The sequence below is a fragment of the Ictidomys tridecemlineatus genome, chromosome 7, assembly GCF_052094955.1.
Source record: "Ictidomys tridecemlineatus isolate mIctTri1 chromosome 7, mIctTri1.hap1, whole genome shotgun sequence".
In the NCBI taxonomy this organism is placed as follows: Eukaryota; Metazoa; Chordata; class Mammalia; order Rodentia; family Sciuridae; genus Ictidomys; species Ictidomys tridecemlineatus.
Window position 1 is genome coordinate 168,732,876 of NC_135483.1, and position 27,065 is coordinate 168,759,940.

Genomic DNA, 27,065 nt, shown 5'->3' on the forward strand with positions numbered 1-27,065 from the left:
TGATTGATTTTTGAATTTTAAACTATTTTTGCATCACTGGAATAAATCACAATTGGTTATGATGTACTATCTTTTACATACATTACTGAGTTTACAAATGTTTAATTTATTTTTATTTAACATATGCATCCATGACAGACCAGTGTATAGTTTTCTTGTAATGTCCTTGTTAATTGTTAATATCAAAGTTATGCTATCCTCATAAAAACAAAGTCTAGGAGAATCTCTTCTTTTTCTAGTTTCTAGAAGCATTTGTATAAAGATTAACACTATTTGTTCCTCAAATATTTGGGAGAATTTGCCTCTGCAGTCATCTGAGTCTGGAACTTTCTTGTGGGAAGATTGAATTTCTTTAATTGTTTTTATATTATATTTTCTATCCCTATATTTTTTTTTTACTAATTTTATCAAATAATTTCTTCATTTTATGTAAACAGTAAAAACTTTAGGACTGTTCTTTTTCTAGCTAAATTTTTTTAGCTTGTTTCCCTAATATATGTATCAAAGGGCATTACCAACCTGTTCAACACTGCTTTAGTTGCAATCAACAATTACTTAATATTTAATCATTTTTAAATTAAAAATACTTTCTCATTTCCTTTATTCATCTTTGGATTATTAAGAACTTTATTTTCTAATTTTAATTTATTTTCCATTTTTAAACAAGTGGACTTTTTCTAGGTATCTTTCTGTAGTTGATTTTATTGTAATCAGAGAAACACATTTTTTAATTTTTATTTTTTATTGGAGCATTGTAATTACACAAAAAGATTCATTATGCTGTATTTGTGCATGCATATAACTTAATTTACTTAGTCTCCTTTCTGAGTACCTTCTCTTTCCTGCCCCTTTCCCTCCCTGGATTGCCTTGCCTAGGAGTTTGATACATGTTCCAAGTACACTTTTAAAGAAAGTGTTTTCTAATCTTTTTGGTTGTATTATATGCATATGTATACATTTGTGTGTGAGAGAGAATATATAAATATAAATAAAGTTAAATTTATTTATTGTGTTGATGCTTTTTTTCCCCGAGTTTTTGGTTTATTATCAAATCTCTCACTGTATGTGTGTACGCACATGTTTGTGCTTAAGATCTGTCCATTTTGGCAGAGTATTCATTGAAATTAGATTGTTGTATAGGTTAGAGACTTGCTTTCTCCATGTTGGACTGACCCTTTCCTCATAATGAAATGTACCCCTTTATATTTAGTAAAATGTGTTTTTTTTCTTTCACATATTCTTTATCTGATGTTAGTAATTCCTATACCCTCTTTCCCTTGTAGGATCATTAGAGCAGGAAGGGAATTTATAGATGGTCTCATTCATCCTCATTTCACATATAACTTGGGCTTTATTATCTTGTTGTTGAATACATCAGATGCTGCTTTCAACCCAGCATAAAAACTCTGGGTCCCGTTGTGGTTCTCCTGAATTCTTTGGAAACACTGTTGATTAAAGTGGCCTCAGCCCATTTTCCTCTATGAGACTTTTGTTCTGAGGTTTGTGCTTGGTGGATCTTTTTTTGGGAAGGTAAAGCATGTTTTGAAGGTCATTAGAGGAGAATTGTTGTGATCTTTATATTCATTACTTCTTCTCTGAAATGATTCTTTCCCTTCAGCTGTCCTTGCTGTTCTGCTAGGTTTCACTTAGGCATCCCTTTTTGTTTTTTTTCCTACATAGCCCTGTGGCTGGATCCTCTCTGCCTGCCTGAGGGTCTCTAGACATGTTCTGACACATTCGCCTTCCTGGGTGCATCGTGGAGCATCTGATGACCTTCTGGTCTTGGGTAGAGGGACGAATGCCCCCAGAGGGTTATGGCAAAAGTAGCAAAGTTTTTTTGTACATGCATATTTTCATAATTCTCTATCCGATGTTAGATGCCTCCAACTTCCATTTTGTTCTCAGCAGTAAGATCCTTTTCCACTGTTGCCCAAGCCCTCAATTCTATGATTACAAAGAATTATATTTTGAAACTTCTCTCACTTGTTTCTCTCAGTTGTGAAGCACTGGTAAGGCCACTTATACGAAGAATACGGAGGCTTGCATTACGTGTCCCTTTGTGTTTTCTGTACTTCAGCTTGAGTGTGTGGCACATCATGCAGGAGGCCATGGATCTGCATGCTCACTAATGACGAAGTATCTGAGGCCAGAAGCAATGTCAGCTTGCCTGGGCCCATAGACTTGTGAAGGATACAAATAGACCTGCTCCCCTGCTGGTTCCTATTTAACTATGCATTGTATTATTATTTAATCTAAAAAAAATATATATTTTTTTCTACTTTTAAAAATGCCTATGTTGGCTCTGCTGCTTATTAAGCACATGACCTTGACTAAGTCAGTTCCCTTACTCATGCCTTGGTTTCCTCATCTGTAAAGTGGATTGATGACTATTTTATGAAGTTGTTTAAGGATAAATGAGTTAATCATATAAAACTCCTAATACCTGTTATACATAGCCTATAGTAAGCACTAAAACAAATTATCTGCAGTTTGTAATAATGACAAAATTAATGAAATATCATTTTGTGGGTACACACCACCAAATGCACATTGTTAATTGTATGAAGAAAACTCTTTCTGTTGAGTTCCATTCCACAGTTTTTTTTTTTAAGTATTCTTGTAAAAACAAGAAGCCTCTAAGCAACTAGTTGCATTGAGTGTACCACTGACTAAATGCAGCCCTTCTCCTACTGTAGGCCTTTCTTTTGCAGTGTTCCCTCAACTTTGGGTTGTTGTTGCCATTGAAATTTTTTTTCTTGTCTTGTACCATAGACATTTTGCTCAGGAACCTCTAACTTTACCCTTTCTTTTGATTATTGTCACAATCCTACAGTTTTAGAGTATCTGCCTTGCCAGTCTACTCCTTTAGGTACTGCAGATGGAAAGTTATTGTTCTATACTTTGATAAATATACATTACTCAAAGCATGTGGTCCAATTTCAGCTTCAAGACACAGTGGAGGGTATTTCTTATTATTAATATCAATGCTTAGAGCTGGGATTGTGGCTCAGTGGTAGAGCACTTGCCTAGCATGTGAGAGGCACTGGGTTTGATTCTCAGTACCACATATAAATAAATGAATAAAATAATGGACCATCAACAACTGCAAAAATATTTTTTAAAAAAATCAATGCCTGTTTGGAACGATTTCTACATTTGATCATTAAAAACACCCTATGACTGTCTTCTTCCTGTAGTGCATACATTTTTGTTTTAGTTTATTTTTCCAATGTATCCCTATATATAAATTTATTTTAATTTAAATATTCCAATAGGGTTTTACATAAATGTATATTATTTTTAGAGAGGATAATATATGTTAGAAGTGGAGAAAACCCAATGAGTGGTGTGTTATCTTACAATACTTTAATGATCCTGGGAACATGGGTAATAAGACTTGCAAAGTAAGCAAATGTGTTAGAGATATTTTCAAAATAATTTGAAAGTTATATGTATTACAGATATTGGTGCAGTACAATGGTAAACTAAATGTCACAATCATGAAAAAACACAGTAAATGCTTCCAAATGATTAATTGTGTGAACCAAGACACATATGTGAACATCTTTTCATATTTGATCAGTTTTATTCCTCATGGCAATAAAGCCAAGTAAATTAAATGCAAAATGTTGACTGCGGTGTAATGGTTGAAATTTTAACATGCATAAAAGAGTCAGGGTAAATTTATAGTATTATGAAGGCTGTAGGCTGCAAATATTGAATGTGTATTCTTAATGATCTATGGCACCATGGCCAAATACCACAGGGACAGAACCGCTGTCGGTACATGCTGGCTTATTGATTTTCTTTTCTTGGATGTATATAATATTAATCCTGAGACTGATTTCCTATGGCTTGTCTGTTTTGGTTCAGGGCTACATGTGTGACCATCATGAATCTACTCTTCTCCAGAGAATATATGAAATGACAGCATCCATGTGGAATAGGGAGTCATAATTAGAGTCAAGTAAATTCTGGTATTATATATTTAAGTGTTTTTTGGTCAAATACATTATTTCAAAATTGTCAATTTGCTTTTTAACTTGATTTAGTTGTATATTCTTTTGAATCAAATTAGAGAAGTGCCTTAGTTTCAAGTCCTTTTATTTTTCAGAATGTCTTAGGTCCCATGAGTGTGTGTGTGTGCAGGAAGAATGCACTGTGACTGTCTTACCCGCCTGAAGGAATTCTCCTTAGCTAGGCTTTGGAGATTGCTGCCACTTGTCTGACACTCTCTGTATAACTGATCACATCATATTTCCTTCTATAATATATGTGTGTATATATATGTGTGTGTGTAATATATATACATATATATGTGTATATATATATTTAAAATTTTCTCTTTTAAATTTGGACTCTGGTTTTCTTCTTGTTATTTCTAGACAGGAAGCAAGGTGGACTTTAACTTACACTGCAGTTGTTAGGGGAAATTGTTTGTCTTAGTTTTATGTGATAAAATCTGCTTTTACAAACCAAGCGCAAGAAAAAAGCAGACAACTTAATAGATGTCTGCTTTTAAGTATAAATATTAAAAAAAGCAAACCCTTTAGAATATATAACTTTTTGTAAACATGGTTGAAATCAACAGATTTCATCTAAAGAGCTTTAATATATCAAAACCCAACTCAGTGGAAGTTTATAGAAATTAATTAAATTGAACTCCTTTCATAAGCAGGCCATTTTTTACAAGGAAAACATAAACTCTAGATTTTGGTTGAAAGTCTAGGTAGATTTGGAGGAATATGTTGCTGTGGAGTCACCCCAGAATAAAGATTCTATTACCAAAGATTGCTTGGGGCATTCAGACAGTCCAGTGCCCATGACACAGTGTTTTGTACACACCAGTATCCTCCCTGTTTGGAATCTCGCCTGCTATACTTGCTCATCCTTTATAGCACAATCTCCATGAGTCCACAAAGATCTCTGGTTACAGAATCTGAGTGATGGATGTTTTATGCTTTTTTTTTTTTTTTTTTTACCTGATTACACTTTCACTGCTCATATCTTTGGAATTGCTATCTGGCAATAGTGAGGCATTTAACGTTTCTTGGTAAATCATGAATATTTCTACAGTAAGTCTAGATTTAGAAGCAAATGAAACTCCTTTCAGGTTACTAAGAATTGCTCCTTATGTACTATATAGAACACTTAATTTTGAAATGTCCAAAGCCTAGCTAAGGAGAATTCCTTCAGATTTTTATCCTGTCACTTTATAAGGTTGAATTACTGGAAAGCTATGCACTTGGGCCACATTTCAGTAGTCCTCCAAATAGATGCCTTAAAAGAATTATTATTTAATAGTATGCCCTCGCCTTTTATCAGGGGTCAGTTAAAGAGAGAGCTATATGACAACCATTTCTATTAGCTTTCATAAAATTGCAGTTGCATTCTGTGGGTTATGATAGTTCTTACTTTTAATAAAGATTCATGTGATAAGGACTTAGAGCTTTATCCTGGAATTTCCATCTCTTTTCACACACTAGTATCTGTTCCTTTATTGGATACTGAGTACTTTATAGCTAAATAGTTTCCCACTTTGAGGGGCTTTCTAAGAATCACAGAACCAAATGGAATATGGCTTAGATATTCTGGTAAAATCCTTACTAATGTTTTTTCTTCACTTTCTTTTTGATTTGTGTTCTTGTCTCATTGTTACAATGACTCATTTTCATATCTTTTCTGGAAAGGAAATAACTGAACTAGACCACTCCTTTCCAAATTCTACTATCAGAATAAGCAGTTCTTAATACTAAGCGATGGTTTAGTTGGAAGTCTCTTCAATTGCTACCTCAGAGAACTCTGTTCAACTCAGAACACAGTTTGCAATTTGCTGCCAAGACTCAGGAGGTAGGAGCTCTCTGCTTCATGTGTCATTGCATAACCTAGAGCTGAGGATGCACATAGAGCCTGGGATTTAAAAAGATGAAGGGCTTGGAATATAGGCTTCCATCCCTATATTCTAAAGTGATAGCTATTGCAATCAGATTTCTGCCTTTTAGATTTTTTTCTTTGCTTTTTTTTTTGACTACAGCTTTGGGACCTTAGTTTGAACATTCATTTCCCATTTCAGGAAGTACTCTCAAGAAGATGTTTCCTAGCATCCTCTTGGCATTATCTAAGTTGTGGGGGGTTATAAAAAGTTCTTTGAATATGCTTTTCAAGATACTGGAGAATTTACATTTACATACAATTCATCTTCAAGGAAAATTGATGCAATATGTATACTTTGATTCACTGACTTAAACAGGGAAAAAATGCCAACCATTTATCCAAATAAAAAGATGACATTTGTTTTGGTTGTTTGAAAATGTTATTATTGCTAGAACATATTATTAATGAGTCAATTTATTTCTCTTAAATTACATTGCATCATTTTTTAAAAGAAGATAGAGTAATGAAACATTTTTTTTTTTCTACCATAGGATCCTGGTTACTGGGTGAAGATTCATCACTTAGAATACACAGATGGAGGCATCCTGGATCCAGATGATGTCTTGGCAGATGTTGTTGAAGACAAAGATAAGGTAGATGATTCTAAAAATGTTGCTCTTTGTTTTCCTCTATGGAGATGCATGTTTGCAAGAGATTGAAACCCTTAACAAACTCATGTGTCAATTATTATTAAAAGATACCATCTGTTCAGGTTTAACCCAGGCAGCCCATAAATCACAGTTCTTCATCAAATGTTTGGAAAAACTTTGTCAAGATTTGGGAGCCTGTTTGTGGTGGCCTAATTAGCAGACACTTCATTCCCAAGAGTTCCTGATACATCTCAATAAATTAGTGTCAGCCACTGAGGTTGTTGGAATTTTCCTTGTGGTTGCTGGCTCTGGAGTTTATTCTTAGCCCTTGCTAAATATTCAGCTTAATGCCTGAGGTCTGAATGTGCTTTGCAGTAGAAATCACAGGGAGGAATGCCTCCTGAACTATTGTGACTATTTTTCGTAATGTAGCTGGCCACCAATTCTCTTGAGTAATAGTTCTTATTTTCCCCATCCTTGCCAATCCCCTTTTGTGATGATCATTATTATACAAAATGTATGTATGAAGATTTGAAAAAAGAATAATAAAATATTTTGTTATTAAAAATAGTCCTTGTTTTCATTGCTGAAATTTTTTAAAAAAAGGACTAAATTGAATATTTTAGAAAGTTTGAGCCTGTTCTGCCACCTATGTGGAATAATTCCATTGAAAATACATAATTTTATTTGTATTTTTCTTGTGGTACTAAACTGAGAAGGGTGTTAAAATAAAATATTCAGTTACAATATGCTGGATTATTGCTGTTGAAACACACTATTTAAAATTAATTCTGGGTGGGGTTCTTCTTATTAGTGTCTAAGTGTCCTCCAAAATTGAACTGTTTCCAAAATTTCTTCTATTATGTATTTATCCTTAGCATGGTTTGTACTATGCTAATTCATGTTTGTAACATGTTTTTCTGCAGTTTGGAGTTGTGTGTGTGTGTGTGTACACATTTGTGTGTTTTGATCTGGACTAGAATATGAAAATGTGTGTGTGTGTGTGTGTGTGTGTGCATGTGTAATTTATTGAACTCAGTTAAACTTACATTTTTCTTTTTCTGCAAGATATTTTCTGACTCTTCAAATTTATATTCATCTTTGGAACTCAAACTTAGTTTGCTTTGCATGGAAACTACCAATTTTCCAAGAAATTTATCTCCCTAAGTAGCTTGTCAGCAGCCAGAGGACAGGGACAGGGAAAGTTTAGTTTCTTTTGTGTTTTTTTTTGTGTGTGTTAATAGTGACCAGCGCAGTGTCCTACACAAGTCTGATTCTTTGGGAACACTTACTGAATTAATGTCACTCTCTCCAGGTGACTCTTGCTAGATAATTTTGATGCACTTCCTGTTTATTTAGTTGGTCTCAGTAAAGAAAAATGCATGATTTACTCTCAGGCTCCCAAGGGAGGGCTTTCACTCATTTTTCCCACTTGCACTTTCTGCTTCTTCCCCAGGACCACCCTTTTCCTTTGACATATTCTCCGTCTCTAGGGTTTTTATTAATGAAGGCTCTTCCTGCCTCAGATTTCACTAATGTCAGTGTATAAAAATGAAAAGCTGAAAAATGGCAAATTAAGAAGGGCCAGAAGAAAATATGTCCCCCCAGATTGGGGACATGTTTCCAAGATTCCATTAGAGGAAGGATGATTCCATGAAGAGTGCCCAGAGAAATCATTTGTCCAATAGGACTCTTCCCTCTGCAGCATCCTTTTAACCATCTTGGCAAAGCTTGTTTCAACCATAATCCATTTATTAGATATAGAAACAGATTTATTACATGTAATCTCTTTTAATATGGGACTCTACTAACATTACTAAATAAGGTGACACAGTAAGAAAATCAGCTAAAGTCCTAGTAAAGGATTCAAACAATTTGGGTACAGCTTTACATCTTCTCATTTTATTACATTTTTAATGTTTCTCTAATGAAGCCTAACTGGTATTGTTCTACAGAGGTGATGATAATTTATACTTTTGATACTGTAAGAAAAAAAAATTGCACTCCCATTTTTTTCTTTTTTTTTAAAGTAAGTGAAAAGGCATTGCTTTATTTATTGCTTTCTGTTTTTCTTCTTTTTTTTTCACATTTACTTTGCAATGTTAAAACTTCCTTGAGATCCCTATATCTAGTATGCAAAGAAAACTCTGCCAAACCTATGTAAACTTTGTTGTTGTTGTTGTTATTGGATTTGTTGAAGCAATAATTGTAAGCTTGCCCAAGATCCTTTGAGGTGGTATTGACCTTTGATAAAATAACAATTTACCTATTATCAAAGTGGCTACCTAATATTCTCTTTTATTTACAATATGAATAAAAAGCAAGCAGAAAGAGTTTTAGATGGATGCACATGATCACTGAGTGAAAGCTGAAATACTTTTGTTCTTAGGGAAGACTCACAGTAAGTGAGTAAGGATGGTCAAGAACTGTTGGTTTCCCAGCTATAAAGAGTGGGACAGGGAAAACAAACTTATAATTAGACTGTAGTGTATATTGAGGTTACACAGTACATGAAAAACACATCCAGTGTACTTCAGTATAGACCAAAAAAAAGAGGTTAAATGATACTCTACATAAAATTAGAGAATGATATAGTTGTATTTGTTTTCTAAAAAAAATAAAATAAATTCTAAAATATTTGGTCTGAAATAATTTGCTTTGATCTTCTAGTTTTTCTTTGGATAACATAGTGCTTGGTGTACAAATACTGTCTCTTTGAGATTTTTTTGTGTTGTTTTTAACATGCTTTCCCATTAGACACCCACCCAGAAGAAACCAAGTGCTCACCCTGTTACACTATTTCATTATGTTTTGTCAAAATATTATTGAAACAGCTTTGGAATTTTGCATTTTATGATAACTAGTATTCATATAAAATGTTGTGCTAAAACTTAGTAATTATTTAGTTATGACAGTTATTCTTAAGATTCTTCAGCTATATGCATCAGTCTGTTGATTGAAATTCTTTGTGATAAATATCTAAGAATTACAGCATTATACTCATGTCTTTTCTCTAACTGCCAAAGGCAACCAACTTAGTTCACCAAATAACAACCGCTTAGCATTCTGCAGATCACCACCAAGATGCCATGGAGTAATATTATGGTAGTATTATTACTCCATTTTCCTGCTAGCATTTTACTCTAGTTCCTAGGTGTGGCAGTTATGAAAGCACACAGAGGAAGTTTGGATGATGTTACAGAAATAAATGCATTTGACACTTCCATATTCTGGTTTACTTTAGAGTGACCCTGCATCAAGAACCATTATTAATCTCATTTTTCATTTCTGGAACAGTCTCAGAAATTATAAGTGACTTACCCAAGATCACACAGGTATTGCATAACAGAACCAGACTCTAGGACCCTGAATTACAATATCCAGACTCTATTTTTCTTCTATTCTGTGCCACATCATGTGTTGGGCATTTATACCAATAACTTCTAAGGAAAGTTCATCAACCATAAATTAGCATGAAGTTTTCTCTTACACAGTCACCACTATTGCTTAAAAAAAAGGTAGGTGATAGACCCAACTATGTGGTGTAAAAAATTAATTCAGAATTAGTATGTGATACATATTTAATTCAATTAAAATCTCTGCCTAAAGCTTGCATCTCATTATATAGTGCAGTAATATGGGAAGATGTCTCTATCTCTGACTAAGCTTTGTCTATCATCAGGGCTGTGTTTGGAGAGATACTAGTGGCTTTTGTGGGCTCCATTTAGGGGAGGTTGATCCCTGAATCATATGTAGTATCTGGTTCTCAAGTATTATGATTTCAGTTCATCTCTATCTTTTCATATATACTAGGGCAAGTTTCTACATCTATATTAGCTGCATTTCACTGTATGTAAAATAGATACAATGTTAGTTCTTATAGGGTTAGCATAGAAAGCTATATAGGTAAACACTATAAAGTTTAAGTATAATATTATGTATGCTTAATGTTAGCTATTATTCTTAGTAATACTATGGTAGTGTTATTACTGCAATTTTTACCTATGTGTTTTGATATAAGCATTAAATTTTTTAATATTAAAAGCTCAAATAAACTATTTTACTATACCTGCTAACATTTTTCAATAAATCTCTTGAAAATTTGTTTAGAAGGTATTTAATTGTTAAAAAATAATTTTCTAAGAAGACACTTGATTACTATGATAGACCATTTGGATTAGTGTATTAATATTTGAGAAATGAAAATGTCAGTTTGACTTAAGTTACAATGAGAATCCTTTTATCAGGACATGTTGTTTGGTAATGTAAGTACCATTCAGGGATCTATTACGGTTTTAAAATAGAGACTGGCTTGCACAATGAATGAACCACTGACCTAAAACCAGACATTCCATTCCCAAGCCCAGGTTGCTTTCCGAGCACACTCTGTTGCCCTCTAGTGGATGCCAGTTGCCTAGGCACCAGATCATCAGACACACTTCCAGAACATGAGGAGTTATTTCTACATCATTTGAAAATGTTATTATATTTTTAATATAACTCACAGAATTAGACATGGATAACAAAAATAGAGTTTTCATAACTTCACCTATGCATTATGAATTCTCTAAGAAAGGTTACAGGAAATTCTTTGCCTTATACAACTTTTAAAAAAATTTCTATTCACTGGTTGAAAGGTTAATAACTGGTTGTGATGAAGTGCATAAATTTTTCAGTGTGTAGTTGGACAATTTATGTTGTATACTGTGCTTTTCTGGGGAAGGTAGTTGCTAAGTTGGACTACTTTTTAAAAGAGTCCTGAATTATTTCTGAGCCTTCATTTTGTCAGTAAAACTTCTATCTTAATGTAGAGCACTCATTTTAAACATATATACACACACAAACAAATTAGGATATGGCATTTTTTTGTTTTTTTTTTCCTTTCCTGCTAAGATTTTACTTTGGTTCCCAGGTGTGAGTGTTATGAAAGCACATAGAGGAAGTTTGGATAGTTTTTCAGAAATAAATATCCAGAAGCCCCAAAGAGTGAAAAGATTACCTTGGCCAAGAAATATTATTGCAGACTTTTCAGTATTATTCTCTATTCATGGAATTATAGACCCAAAAGAGACTTTAGTAATTTTGTGGCCTAACCTAATCATCTTACAAATGTGGAAATACCCGGACCAGGAAGAATTTATAGGAATCCATGTCTGTTGTTGATTTTTTTTTCCTGAGTCCATTTCTGCATTTCCTCCCCAGGATCCTGACAACATCTCATGTAGATCATAACCACTCAGCTTTAAGTTAACTTCCTCCACTGGACTTCCTGGAATGTTTTTGTTTTTGTTGATGGGGGCACCTCTCCTAGTCTTTCAACTTTGTACTTAGTTATTTTTTAAAATTTATTCTAATTTGTTATATATGACAGCAGAATACATTTCAATTCATATTACACATATATAGCACAATTTTTCATATCTCTGGTTGTACAAAACATAGAGTCACACGATTTGTGTTCATACATGTACTTAGAGTAATGATGGTTCATCTCCTTCCACTACATTTCCTAACCCCCTCCCTTCCCCTTCTTCCCCTTTTCCCTATCTAGAGTTTCTCTGTTCCTCCCATGCTCCTCCCACTCCTCATTCTATACCCAAAGGACTTAAAAACAGCATACTACTGGAATACAGCCACATTAATTTTTATAGCAGTACAATTCACAATAGCTAAACTGTGGAACCAACCTAGATGCCCTTTGGTAGATGAATGGATAAAAATAATGTGGAATATATACACAATGGAATATTACTCAACATTAAAAGAGAATAAAATCTTGACATTTGCAGGTAAATGGAAACTTCAGGTAAATGGATGGAATTGGAGAATATAATGCTAAGTGAAGTAAGTCTATCTTAAAAGAAACAAATGCTGAATATTTTCTCTGATACAAGAATGCTGATTCATAATGGAGATTGGGGGCAGAACATGGAAGGAATAGACAAACTTTAGTTATTTTTTAAATTTAGTTAATAAAGCCAGTTCATTCTCTTATTTATCCTGTTCTCATATATCTGTTTCCCTCTTTGCAATTACACAGCTACCAAATTTAAATTTGTAAAATTTCGGGCCAGGGTTACCATAATTGAAAAGAAAGTGCTCTTCTGTGACTCTGCTACTTGTCCCTCAGCTGTTTTATGCCATGAGTATAACACAGTTGTTAAGAATTTGGATTTGGACAGGGAAAGTCCACTCATTTCTCTGTTCTCTTGCTTGTGAGACTTTGGGCAACCTCATTAAACTCTTTGTGCCTTAGTTTCCTCAGGGGCCATTGGAACTAAAAAAAAGAGCTGCTATTTTACAAGTTAATATATGTAAACATGTTTAGGAGACTAGACAGTCACCAATAATTGTTAGGTGCTATGATAGTTAACAGACTGCTAGTATTAAGTTGGAGTACATTTACATTATTCCAAGAATATTGCTTAAATCATATTCTTTCTAGTGTATACAGTTGGCCCTCTGTGCCCATGGGTCCAACATCTGTGGATCCAAACAGCAGTAGGATCAAAAATACTCAGAAAAAAATTCCAGAAAGTTCCGGAAAGCAAGTCTTGAATTTGCCATGCACCATGCATAGCACTCAGTCCACACAAATGAAGTAGGCATACCCTGCAGGAGTCGCCGCCACTTCACAGGTCCTCAGCCTGTCTTCATTTGTTTGACCATAGTGCGCTGTCTTAGTCATATACTATGTAGTTAGGACTATAATATTGTGTCTGTACTGAACTTGTGCAGGCTTTTTACCTTGCCATTATTCCACCAAAATACATTATGGCAACTAGCCACTTAATATTTACATTGTATTAAATACTACAGGTAATCTAGCAGCAATTTAAAGTATAAGGGAACATGTGCATAGGTACCATACATAAGGGATTTGAGCATCTACTGGTTTTGGTATCTGATGGGAATCTTGGAGCCAATCCACTATGTCAAAGGATGACCACTGAGTGAAGGCCGAACCTCATAGTCATGTATTCTACTCAGAGGTCTAAAGATGCTTCAAGCTATCTCCATCTTCTTAAACCTCCATGATAATGAACCTGCCATACTATTTTCTTATGTACCATGCCTTTATTGTTTCATATTTTTTCCCCTTAAAGTTACACTTTTCTAGTGTGTCCTTGTTCCTATTCTCTCCTATCTAGGGTTTAGTTCATGTACTATTATAAAAGTTCAGCTCCATGAGAGTCTTGGTTCTATCCACTGCTGTTTCTGGTGTCTGTAGTAGTGGTTGGAAGTTCCTAGCTACTCAAACAATTATAGAGTTAATGAATGAATTAATGAATGTTCTGAGGTCTTCAGTGAGCTATTCAACAACTCTGAACTTCAGTTTTCCCATGGGTGAAATAAAAGTGATAAAAGATAAATTTCTCATGGTGTCATTGGTGAGGTTGAGAAGTTGTACATGAAAATACAATGGAAATGACAAAGCACTAAATTCATGTAAAGAATGTATTTATTCCTGCTGCTCAATTCTTATTGATCTCTAAGATCCAGATCAATTTGTATTTTTTTCCAAGTCAATGTTTGCAGATCATCCCAATTCGAAGTGAATTCTCTGTAATTTTATAGAAATGATTAAGTGGTCTCCCTTACTTTATCTTTTACTGTGAGCTGTTCCCATTTGTCACTTACCATGTTGAAATTCTTTTGAAAAATCTGTTTATGGTTTAGCTTCTTAAGCCTTAGTTTTGTCTCCAAATGACTTGGATGTGCTTTTAGGACTGGGATGGTTATTTAAAATATTTAACACCTAGACTTCTTATCTGTAGTTTGGCATTTAATAAAGAGGTTTGATTTTAGACTAGATAGAGTTTAGACTAGAATCAAAGATTGCTAATTATCTACGGTTTTCTTCCACCAAACTATGTTGTCTCGTTTAAATATTTCATTAGGAAGCAGTTTGTGGGCATGTTTCAACCCCAGAGGAGCACTTTAGAATCGATACCTTTGTGACCTTACTATGGCAAAGACAAATGGGGCTGGGAGATAGTAACTCAAACTAAAGTAATCCTAATGATGGCCATGTCAAACATTTTCTCCCTGGTGTCTTCTGCCCTTTATATGGTGGGAAACTACTATGTGTGTGCATATATCTGTGTGCATGGATGAAAAATGAAGAGAGACTCTGTGCAGGTGTGTTTGGGGTGTATATTTGCACTGACTGCTTGTTTGCTGTGTATGTCTGTGATGTAAAAATTTCATCAGAGATCAGAAAGAAATTATCTTGCTTGATGATGCTCTTTCATTTAGTTGGGATTTTAGTAAACAGTATCGAATAAGAAAACCTTTCATCTATGTATAAAATTCTGAGTTTGGAGGAGAAAGACAATAAAATTTTAGATTAAAATAGTGTTTTACTTAAAGCTAAAAATGTATTTCAAAAAAGAATCAATGAACACTTTCACCTGTATAGAATGCCTTTACCCAGTTCTATAAATTTTCAGTCACATTAGCTTTTTTATTTTTTAAAGCTATTTGTATAGTCATATCTACGCCCAAGAGCATGTGACAATTATTCTTTTAAAATATATGTATTTTTAATTAGGTAAATTACAAATTACAAACTTAATATTAACACTTGAAATTGTACCAAATACAAAGCTACTTGATTTATAAAACGTTGTCTGCACAAAGACAAATGCCTGTGAGTGTCAACTGGTCACTCCTCACCAGTACCTAAGTGTATATTGATTTAATCAGACCATATCCACTGATGTCCACCTGGACTCAGCTTCACAACAACAAGATTGTAGTGTTAACTGGCAGAGCACGGGGCTTTGGCACTTTGAGTAAGTTTTTCTTAATATTCTAACATTTCTCTACCTCAGTGTTCTCATTTGTAAAATCAGCTACCCCTGCTTCATCTACCACATTAAATTAGGAGGACCATCAAATAAGATTGCATATGTGGAATCACTTGGAGCTATGTTTACCAAAATAAGTAGATCTCATCTTTCCTCTTGCTCTGCAATCCTGAGGTACTTAAGCAAACATGTCTTTGTAGTTCAGGAGGAACTGGCCATGGTGTGAGAATAGTGGGTCAGGCAGAGGACTTTGAGAAAGGTTTGCAAGATAGGTGGCTGGTTATGTTAAAAAGATACACTTGCCTTAACTTCCAGAGAGCTGTTCTGGGAAGAGCATAGGAAGAGGTAGACCCCTGAAAGGAGAAGATTTAAGTACACCTTTAGAATTAAATGTGGGTAGGAAGAAAGGTGGCAGATCTTCCACATAGAGAAGAAAGGAGGGCATAAACCTTGGTACAAGGACAGTTTCCTAAGCTTCTGGAACTTTGATGACATAAATGTGTGTGTGTGTGTGTGTGTGTGTGTGTGTGTGTGTGTGTGTGTGTGTGTGAATGTTCACTACCTACTTCTTTTTATATTTGTAGTAGTGCATTATTGTTGTACATTATCATGGAGTTCATATTCAGACATGCATGTAGTATAATTTGCTCCATTTCATTCCACAGTATTTCTCCTTTACATCTTTTCCTCCCTCCTCCTAATTCCCTTTCTCTACTCTATCATAATATTTCTTTTATCAATTAATTGCTTTTTAAAACTTGATGCCGTACATGTAAAAGTGGAATTCATTGTCACATTCAGACATGCATGTAACATAGTTTGTTCGATTACAACTTGCAGTTTCTCCCTTTTTCCATCCCTCCTCCTGCTTCCTCCATTCTCTTCTTCTATTCTACTGTTCTTCCTTCTATTTTCTTGGGATCCCTATCCGCTTGTTTTAAGGTCCTCATTTCTCTCAAGCTTCTGCATATGAGAGAAAGCACTGTACCCTTGACTTTCTGAGTCTGACTTAGTTCACTTGATGTTCTCTAGTTTTATCCATTTTACTAGCAGATGATGTAAAATGATGTAGTTTTTTCTTTTTTTTGTGGTGGAATAAAACTCCATTGTGTGTGTGTGTGTGTGTGTGAGTGTGTGTATGCGCTACATTTTCTATATTCATTTGTTGTTGGGCACCTGGGCTGGTTTAATAATTTGGCTATTGTGAATAAACATGGATGTGGCTGGATCACTATACTATGATACTACACTTATTTTAGTTTTTCTTTTTCTTTTTTAAAATAAATACCAAGAAGTAGAATGTGGAATTTCTGGGTCATATGGTGGTTCCATTCCTAGTTTTATGAGGAATCTCCATACTGATTTCTAAAGTAGTTAAGAGTAATTTGCAGCTCCATCAGCAATGTGTGAGTGTACCTTTTCCCCACATCCTTGCCAGTTTTTATCATTATTTGTATTCTTGATGATTGTTATCCTATCTACAGTGTGATTAAAATCTCAGTGTTGTTATGATTTGTATTTCCTTGATTGCTAAGAATATTTTAAAACTATATTTGCTGGCCATTTGTTTTTCTTCTTTTGAGAAATGTCTGTTTAGTTTATTTGTCCATTTTTTAAATTGGGTTATTTATGGTTTTTTTTGTATTCTTTATGTATTCTGGATATTAATCCCATGTTGGGGGAGTAGCTGACAAATCTGTTCTTCCATTCTGTAGGCTATCTCTTTTCCTCTTACTTGTTTCCTTTGCTGGAAAGAAGCTTTTTAGTTTAAAGCCATCCAGTTTATTGATTCTTGGTTTTATTTCTTGAGCTTTGAGTACCTAATTAAGAAGTCAGGGGGCTGGGGATGTGGCTCAAGCAGTAGCGCGCTCGCCTGGCATGCGTGTGGCCCGGGTTCGATCCTCAGCACCACATACAAACAAAGATGTTGTGTCTGCCAAAAACTAAAAAATAAATATTAAAATATTCTCTCTCTCTCTCTCTCTCTCTCTCTCTCTCTCTCTCTCTCTCTCTCTCTCTCTCTCTCTCTCTTTAAAAACAAAAAGAAGAAGAAGTCAGAGCCTGCATCAATACATTGGAATGTTCACCATATGTTTTCTTGTGGCAGTTGCTGTGTTTCTGCTCTAATTCCTCCGTCTTTAATCCATTTATTGGAATACAGGGTGAGAAAGAAGGATCTAGTAGTTTCATTCTTCTACATTTCCCAATACCATTTGTTAAAGAGTCTTTTTTCAGTGTATGTTTTTGGCATCTTTGTCCAGAATAAGATGACTATATCTAAGTGGATTTGTCTCTGTGTCTTCTATTCTGTTCCATTAGTCTTTGTGTCTGTTTTTATGCCAATATCATGCTGTTTTTGTTACCACAGCTCTGTAGGATAATTTGATATCAGGTATTGTGATGCTTCCAGCAGTATTTTTTTTTTTTTGCTCACTATTATTTTTGCTATTCTGGGTCTTTTATTCTTCCATATGAGTTTTAGAATTTTTTTTCTAGTTCTAGGAAGAATGTCATTAGTGTTTTTATGGGGATTATATTGAATCAGTTGATTGCTTTGGGTAATATGGCCAATCTGATAATATTCTATCTATCCAAGAACATGAGAGATCTTTCCATCTCTTTTTATTTCATTAGATTTATACTTCCAAGTATATTGTTTTTTAATTGCTAATGTGAATGTAATTGTTTTCCTTATTTCTTTCCTAGCAGATTCATTGTTATAGTGTAAGAAAGTTATTCGTTTTCATATGTTGATCTTGTATCCTGCTACTTTGCTGAATTTGTCAGCTCTAGAAGTCTTCTGGTGGAGTTTTTGGGTCTTCAAAATACTGAATCATGTCATTAGCAATAAGTGACAATTTTATTTTTTCCCTACTTGAATCTCTTTCATTTCCTTCTCTGGCCTGGGTCTGGCTAGAGTTTCAAGAATAACATTGAATAATTCAATAGGAATGGTGAATGTCCACATCCTTGTCTTATTCCTCATTTTAGAAGAAATACTTTATTTTTTTTTTCCATTCGGTATATAGTCTGGCTTTGGTTTGTCATAGGTAACCTTTATAATGTTGCGATAAGTTACTTCTCTCCCTAGTTTCTTCAGTATTTTTCATATGAATGAATGCTGGATTTTATTGAAGGATTTTTCTGAATCTATTGAAATGGTCATGTGAATTTGGTTCTCAGTCACATAGAAGACAGATTATCAGGACACAAAGACAAAGTATCTAATTTGAAAAAAGTCAGCAATAAAGATGATAAAACTTTGACTAGAATGTTCAAGAAATCTGGGATAACATCAAAAAACCAAATCTAAGAATTATTGGCTTTAGCAGAAGTTACCAAGATAAAAACCAAAGGAATACATAACATTTTCAGTGAAATAGAATCAGAAAAATTTCTAAACCTTAGGAACAATATTGTAATTCAAATACAAGATTCATTTAAGACCCCAAATGGACAATATCAAAAAGGACCATCTCCAAGACACATTATAATTAAAATGTCTAATATATGGAACAAGAATGGAATTTTTAAATCTGCAAGAGGAAAATGTCAGGTCATATTTAAAGGTAAGTCAACTAGACTTTCCTCTGATCTCTACTACTTCTTAATGATTAATTGTAGGCTTTATGAAATGGCAGGTAGAGAGGATGGAAGAGGACATCTCTGTCATAAGAGAGGAGAGAGATCATGAAATAGAGAGGAAGTTATGAAACAAAAAACCTCAATACCTGATTCCATGATTTATGGGGACAGAGAGGCCAAAACCAACCAACAACAAGGATACTGTTAAATACTGACAAATGACTCCAGAAGCTTAAAGACAAGCAACTATTTAGTTTCTTGAGAATTGCACAGAAAGAGATGAGACGCTGAACAGTTTCAGGGCAGTAACTGTCCAGACTCTTAATATTTCACCATGCTGATTCTTCTATTTCCAGGAATTCAATTCACTTTATATTATTAATTAGCTGCACTGTGATGTGACTCAAACCGACATTGTGGGCGGCTCTTGGAATCAAACTGGTGTTTATAACACTTCTATGAGGTACTCGTGCCAAATTCCGTATAAATACCTTATATTTTTAGAGAAATTCTTAGTAAATATGAACATTCCATTTCATTAAGATTAGACTTTTAAATTGTAGCTTTTAAAAGTCCTGTAAGTATATAATTTTGTGTTTAAAAAGAAAGTATGCCTTCACTATCGTATGACTTTTAAAGCTTCACTTATTAGAGAATTGTGGCATAATTGCTGAAGTTAATTTCATTGTTTTAACATCCCTTTTGTTTTCCTCCTTTTGATGTTATGAACCCATTTTGAAAGGTCAAGTGACATTTCCTTGGCAATAAAGAAGAGCACCTTCTCATGCAGACTTTAATCAGAGGAATAAAATAGCATTGAGCATGCTCAGGTACAATCTCTTTATTAATATCAACCCCAGATATGTTACAATTGAAACACATTTATATAGTACTCAAGTATAAGCAGGACAGAAAAAAATATGAGTTGAGATGATTCTAACAGCCCAACGACCTGAAATATGCACATATGTTCATACAGAGTTGAAGAATCCCATCTTAGTTGATGAAGAGTTTGAACATGACTTTTTGGACTGATAGCTTAATGTGGCCACTGTTCAGAAAGAGCCCAGTATGATGGTGTGATGAGGTGTTCTGAATAATTCACCTTTTAAGTAGAAATTTTATAAAGCTCTTGGTGGGCTTATTTAAAAATGAGACTATGTAATGTTGAGACAAAAAACTGGGAATGCACTTGTGAAGGTTGTTCAGAAGAAATGAGTTCATTGTCCTCAAATATTTGGGTGGTAACAGAAAAGAAGATATAAATGCATTCGTCATTGCTCCAAGAAGTTGGGTCAATGAAGTTTCCAAGAAGAGCAATTCAGCTCAGTATAATAATCAGCTCCTTAGTGAAGCCCATGCTGCTTTGTAAAGCACGAACTCTTAGTCACAAGAGTTGAGTAAACATTTGGCAGGAATTCTTCATTTAGGTTTGCAGTTGTATTAGAGAACTCTACAGTCCATGGTTAGCCTCTGAGGCATATATTCATTTCAGTCTAGAAATAGAAATGTCGTACAGCATATACGGGTGGTGGCTGTACAGTGTTTTCTTGCATAGCATCCATCCTCCACCTCCTCCTTCCTACAACTCCAATTTTGCTTAGATAGTTCTCTCTTCGACAGGCTGCCCCTGGGGTTCAGTCCATATTCGTACCCACCTGCCGGGGTGCCTCTGGGTGGTCCTCCCTCTGTGATCCAGCAACTCAGTAACTGCCGTGTGGTGCAGCTCCTCCTGAAGCTACTCCAGGAGAGGTCTGCTGAGGCCCCTGGAAGAGATCTTTACTTCATCTTGTGGGAGATGTTGCCTCTGATTTTTTAAAATTATTATATATATATTTTAAACTTAGAATCACTGTAGCCATCTCCCTTCCAGAGGGGGATGGAACAGTCAAATACAGGGAATCTCAGGGACACAGTGTCGGAGCCATGGCACTCTCGGTTCCATCCTAACTTGGCATCTCCAGTTACATAAGACCTGTATTTCCTTACACTTAAAGCTTGTTTTAGTTGCATTTTTCTGTGACTTACAGATTGAAGTTTCCTAATTGCTACCCACTGTGACAGGAGTTAGACTCCACTTTCCTGGCTCCTCTTCATTCCCACTTGATTAGGATATATTTATTCTTGCCTCCTTCAGTGATATACACTATTAATTTTAAAAAGTTTTCTGATTTTGATCATCATGTAACTTAACTCTTTCCTTACTGAAGTTTTTGCCTTGTTAGTAAAATTAAGTCCCTTAAAGTATATATTGTAGCTGTTCGGGTTGTATGACTTAACATCTAGTGGCAAGATTAATTTGGAATTTTTCCATTTGGAGAGAATTATCTTTTTATTTTAAATTCTGCAAGATTGTTGATTTTTTTTTCCTGGAAGAAATTATGCTATTTAACTAGAAGATTTATGTTTGTCATAAGCTCTCATTATGTTCTTTCAAAAATTACGTATTGACAGCCAATATTCGTGGAAAAGGAGGATTAGAAAGAGTTCTGGTTTTAGCCTTTGAAGATACTTAAAACAAAAGTGATTAAGTCAATGTGTGGTCTGACAGAGACTGTTTTTCCCATGGATTTTTTTTTAATCTGATCTTTCTAATTTTGATTTTAACAACATGGAAGAAACATTTGGGGCTAACCTCAAAATCTTGAGATTTGTCTTCAACTAGATACAATCTTATTTATGTCACAAAACTGAAGACTTTATTTAAATCAAACAAATTTAAAAACCAAAAACAAAAGATCTGTTTTCCAGAACTCCAAGTACAGTATAATAATCCTTTAAACCATTCTTTAGCAGCATGAGATGGTAACTTGATTAATATTCCAGCTTCTTTTTAGCAGCGAAGAAGGTTTGTAATTATCAGAGTTTTCCAAGATCATCTTGATAAAGATGGAGCCCTTCACTTGACATATGTTTTTTTTTTTTCCCTACCATTTACCCAAGTTATGAGGAAGTTTCTCTGTGTCCTGCCATAGCAAAGGCAGTCTAGGAAAGCCTGCATCCCTAGGTTTCTCAGATTGAGAATTTTTCCTTCTTTACTGAGGGAAAAATTTTGAATATTGGGAATATTTTCTGTGACACAATCAATGCATTTTATATTCAAATAATGTAAAGGACAGTGATCCTTGCTTAGTGACATTTAAGTGGTGATCATTTTTTTCTGAAGTGGCTACAGCTAGTTCTGCAGAGTAAGTTCTGCAGCTAGTTCAAAGAACTAATTTTAATTGTCATTAAAATTAGTTCTTTGAACTAGCTGCAGAACTTACTCTTCTCCTCTAACAAGACAGAACATTTTGGTGTATTTAGGAAGATTGGAGGTTATATGCATGAGACTGAAAGGATTTCTAAAAACACTGTGTAAGTGCTGGAGGTGGCAGGATGAATGTGACTAGTTAGAAAAATAAGTAATTTGCAGATTCAGTGTGATGATGAGTTAAAAAAAAGTGCTGTGGTAAACGTCAAAATATGAAAAGCAACATAATGATATGCATAAAAAGTGATAGAAAAATGATAAAATAGTATTGACATTTCCTTAGGGAGACCTAATGTCAAAGTCATAAACACTCAAACTATTTAGATGTCTCTTTCCCAAATGGAAACTTCTATTTAAGGATGTTAAGTATTTAACTGCAATGATTGAACATAATGGATGAAATACTTTGCACTTACCAGAGACTTCAATCTGAGATGAATCTTGAGCTCATATATAATGCATCAAAATATGGAATGCAACTTCTGGTTGGCCAGGTTAATTTTAAACTTTAGTATCTGTTTTACACACACACACACACACACACACACACACACACACACACAAAGAGAATATTTGTTAACGTGGTCTATGCCAAGAAAATCAAGACTGAAAACTTGTATATTTCTTGCTACCTGAACATTTGAAATTGATATGTAAATAAAAGTAGAATATTGAAATCCTGAAGTATTCTTATTTAAATCTTTGCTGTTTGTTGGAAGCCAGAAACTAAAAATGAATATCACATTTATTGAAATGAATACTTAGAGAAGTCTGTTTCCTGGTAATTTAATTCAACATATTACTTTGATTTTTCTAAACTAAATGTTTTCCCCTTAAAATTAAAAATGTTTCTTGTATTCAACTATATTATCTGGTGGACTATGCCCCCCAAAGCAGACATGATAATTTGAGATTTAGAAGTTTTCTTTTTTATTTTAGTTTTTAACTCACTAGAAAATGTTTTGTACAATGAATATAATTATGGCTGAAATACTCTGAGCAATGTTTTGACAGTAGTATGCTTTATGAAATAAATAGCACATAGATTTTTAAAAATTTGTTAGTGTCTCCAAATAAAGAGAGGAACACAGCTCTGGATTGAATTTTTGACACACAATCTTTTATTATGACATCTAGCTGATTAATACTTCAGCCAAATCATTGTTTTAAAATATCTACTCCCGCTGTCCATTAAATTTGGAGCTACAGGCATGCATAAGACTGGCACTGCTTGATATTCCTCATGGTTCACCTTGGGGCAGTGCCAGTGTCTTGGTTACAGTATTCCAAGTATAAAATATTTCCCTAAAACTTCATTATTTAGTGAAATTTAAAAATGGGTTATATTTTGAATCCAAATGCTTTAAGAATTCATCGAAGACAGGACCGTTTTTATACATGATTTTCTTGTATTTGATCACAGATAGCATTAAACAATTTAATAATAAAAGGTGGTCATATAGCATTTTTACAAGATGCACCTTTGTTGGTATTTTTTCTTGCTTTAAAATTATTTAAAATCATTACACTGTGAAAATATTAATTCCTGTTAAATGCCTAAAATTTAAATTGCGAAGACAAATACCAAATCATCTGTAATTATATCATGCACAAGTTGTCATTATTAAAAGTTGGGCATATAAATTTCCTTTGTGTTGTGTATTAAATCTTTATGTATCTGCCTTCGGTGACATACTTTTCTGTGACATAACATGATTTTGCTATGTGTTTATTGTTTGAAAGGTGATTTTAAATGTCCATATTGTGTTCTGTCCCTGTTTGAGATTTATTTATTTTTTTCTTGGTCTTGGTGAGGACTGAATCCAAGGACTCATGCATGCACTTTGCCGCTGAACTACATCTGTCCGCTCCCACCCCGCCCGAGCCCCAAGACTTTCAGTATCTTTACTTTCTCTTTGAAAGTTACTTTATCATTCTGGCCAATAATTACTCTAGTGTTGCAATTAAAATTTAAAAGGAAGGTATATTTAGTATAAAAATCTTAGAGTACTTTAGGAAAATAACTTTTAACTCTGTCAATACAACATAGAATTCCTGTCTACAAAGTTAAGTAGGTGGCCACTGTAGTACAACTTTATGGGCTGGTTGTGAATCTAAATAGCTGTTCATTGGTTCTCATCTCTCTTCTGGCATTCAGGAGAAAAATTTCCATTTGTTCCACACGCGATCATTGATAAGTTATCATTTGCTTTTAAAACATTTCTGTCTTGAAATACATATGTGAAGGCAAATCTAATATTTTTAAATCAGAAAGATTTACTTTATGTTGAGTGTTATTTGTTGCAGATATAACTGTTTTCCCACATTTTATTAATGTCACAGACTACTTTCTCTCAACAACTGAAAATGTATTGTGGAAAGTACCTTCTACTGAGGAATCATTTTTATTTATTTATTTAATTTTTATTTTTAAAATATTTTTTTGATTGTCAGTGGACCTTTTTTTTTTATTTATTTATATGTGTTGATGAGAATTGAACCCAGTGCCTCAAACATGCTAGGCCAACACTCTTCCACTGAGCTACAATCCCAGCCCACGAGGAAGCATTTTTAAACACGAAAATTGTTGTAGAACTAGAAGATACTAATTAGAATGTTGTCTCTGGTCCTCATTAGAGTTTGTGAACTTATTGAGAGTTTTAAGTTTTAGGTACGAGGTTAAAAGAATAACTTATTATTTCATTAAATATTTGGGATTGCTCAGTGGGAAAAACCTGTCACTCCCTTTTCACAGATGAAAAAACTAAGACTTAGGAGACAAAATTCAGTAACATTTCTCACTATTAGAGAGCAAGAATATGACTGGCCCAGGAATCAAATCCAGCTTTCCTCCAACTTTGGAGTTCTTGACCTCTGTGCTTAGACACAGAATGCATTTTTCCATCCTGATGCTGTGGGAACTCTCCTGAACTGTGTCCGCACTGGCTCATGTTCAAGGTGTTTGTGCCACAAAGCTGGAGGTGGAAGACTTATACAATGAAAACTACAGAACCCTAAAGAGAGAGACAGAAGAAGATCTTAGAAGATGGAAAAATGTACCCTGTTCATGGATAGGCAGAACTAACATCATCAAAATGGCGATATTACCCAAAGTTCTCTACAGGTTTAATGCGATTCCAATTAAAATCCTAACGGCGTTTCTTGTAGAAATAGATAAAGCAATCATGAAATTCATATGGAAAAACAAAAGACCCAGAATAGCAAAAGCAATTCTAAGCAGGAAGTGTGAATCTGGAGGTATAGCGATACCAGAGTTCAAACTATACTACAAAGCAATAGTAACAAAAACAGCGTGGTACTAGTACCAAAACAGGCAGATGGACCAAAGGTACAGAATAGAGGATACAGAAATCAATCCACAAAATTACAACTTTCTTATATTTGATAAAGGGGCTAAAAGCATGCAACAAGTGGTGCTGGGAAAATTGGAAATCCATATGCAACAAAATGAAACTGAATCCCTTTCTCTCACCATGCACAAAAGTTAATTCAAAATGGATCAAGGAGCTAGATATCAAATCAGAGACACTGCGTCTGATAGAAGAAAAAGTTGGCTACGATCTAAATACTATGGGGTCGGGCTCCAAATTCCTTAATAGGATGCCCATAGCCCAAGAGTTAATAACAAGAATAAATAAATGGGACTTACTTAAACTAAAAAGTTTTTTCTCAGCAAGAGAAACAAAAAGAGAGGTAAATAGGGAGCCTACATCCTGGGAACAAATTTTTACCCCTCACACTTCAGATAGAACCCTAATATCCAGAATATACAAAGAACTCAAAAAATTAAACAATAAGATAACAAATAACCCAATCAACAAATGCACCAAGGACCTGAACAGACACTTCACAGAGGAGGACATACAATCAATCAACAAGTACATGAAAAAATGCTCACCATCGCTAGCAGTCAGAGAAATGCAAATCAAAACCACCCTAAGATACCATCTCACTCCAGTAAGATTGGCAGCCATTATGTAGTCAAACAACAACAAATGCTGGCGAGGATGTGGGGAAAAGGGTACACTTGTACACTGCTGGTGGGACTGCAAATTGGTAAAGCCAATTTGGAAAGCAGTATGGAGATACCTGGGAAAGCTGGGAATGGATCCACCATTTGACCCAGCTATCGCCCTCCTGGGACTATTCCCTGAGGATCTTAAAAGAGCTTTTTATAGGGATAATGCCACATCAATGATCATAGAGGCACAATTCACAATAGCTAGACTGTGGAACCAACCTAGATACCCTTCAATAGATGAATGGATTTAAAAAATGTGGCATCTATACACAATGGAGTACTATGCAGCAATAAAAAATGACAAAATCATAGAATTTGGAGGGAAATGGATGGCATTAGAGCAGATTATGCTAAGGGAAGCTAGCCAATCCTTAAAAAAACAAATGCCAAATGTCTTCTTTGATATAAAGAGAGCAACTAAGAACAGGACAGGGAGGAAGAGCATGAGGAAAAGATTAACATTAAACAAAGACGAGTGGGGGGAGAGAAAGGGAGAGAGAAGGGAAAGCATATGGAAATGGTAGGAGACCCTTAATGTTACACAAAATTACATTGAAGAGGATGTGAGGGGAAAGGGGGGGAAACAAGGGAGAGAATTGAACACAGCAGATGAGGTAGAGAGGGATGATGGGAGGGGAAGGGAGGGAGATAGTAGGGGATAGGAAAGGTAGCAGAATACAACAGTCACTAATATGCCATTATGTAAAAATGTGAGTGTGTAACCGATGTGATTCTGCAATTTGTATTTGGGGTAAAAATGGGAGTTCATAACCCAATTGAGTCAAATGTATGAAAGATGATATATCATGAGCTTTGTAATGTTTTGAACAACCAATAAAAAATATTAA

At 34.5% G+C, this 27,065-nt stretch overlaps 1 protein-coding gene across 2 annotated transcripts in view; it reads left to right on the forward strand.

Annotated features, from left to right (window-relative positions):
* Positions 1-27,065, forward strand: part of Pard3b (par-3 family cell polarity regulator beta) — a 978,588-nt gene that overhangs the window by 125,597 nt on the left and 825,926 nt on the right. For both annotated transcript variants that reach the window (XM_040294778.2, XM_005335090.5), the window contains exon 2: positions 6,426-6,527. In XM_040294778.2, coding sequence (XP_040150712.2) covers positions 6,426-6,527 — 102 coding nt within the window. The remainder of the gene's footprint in view (positions 1-6,425; positions 6,528-27,065) is intronic.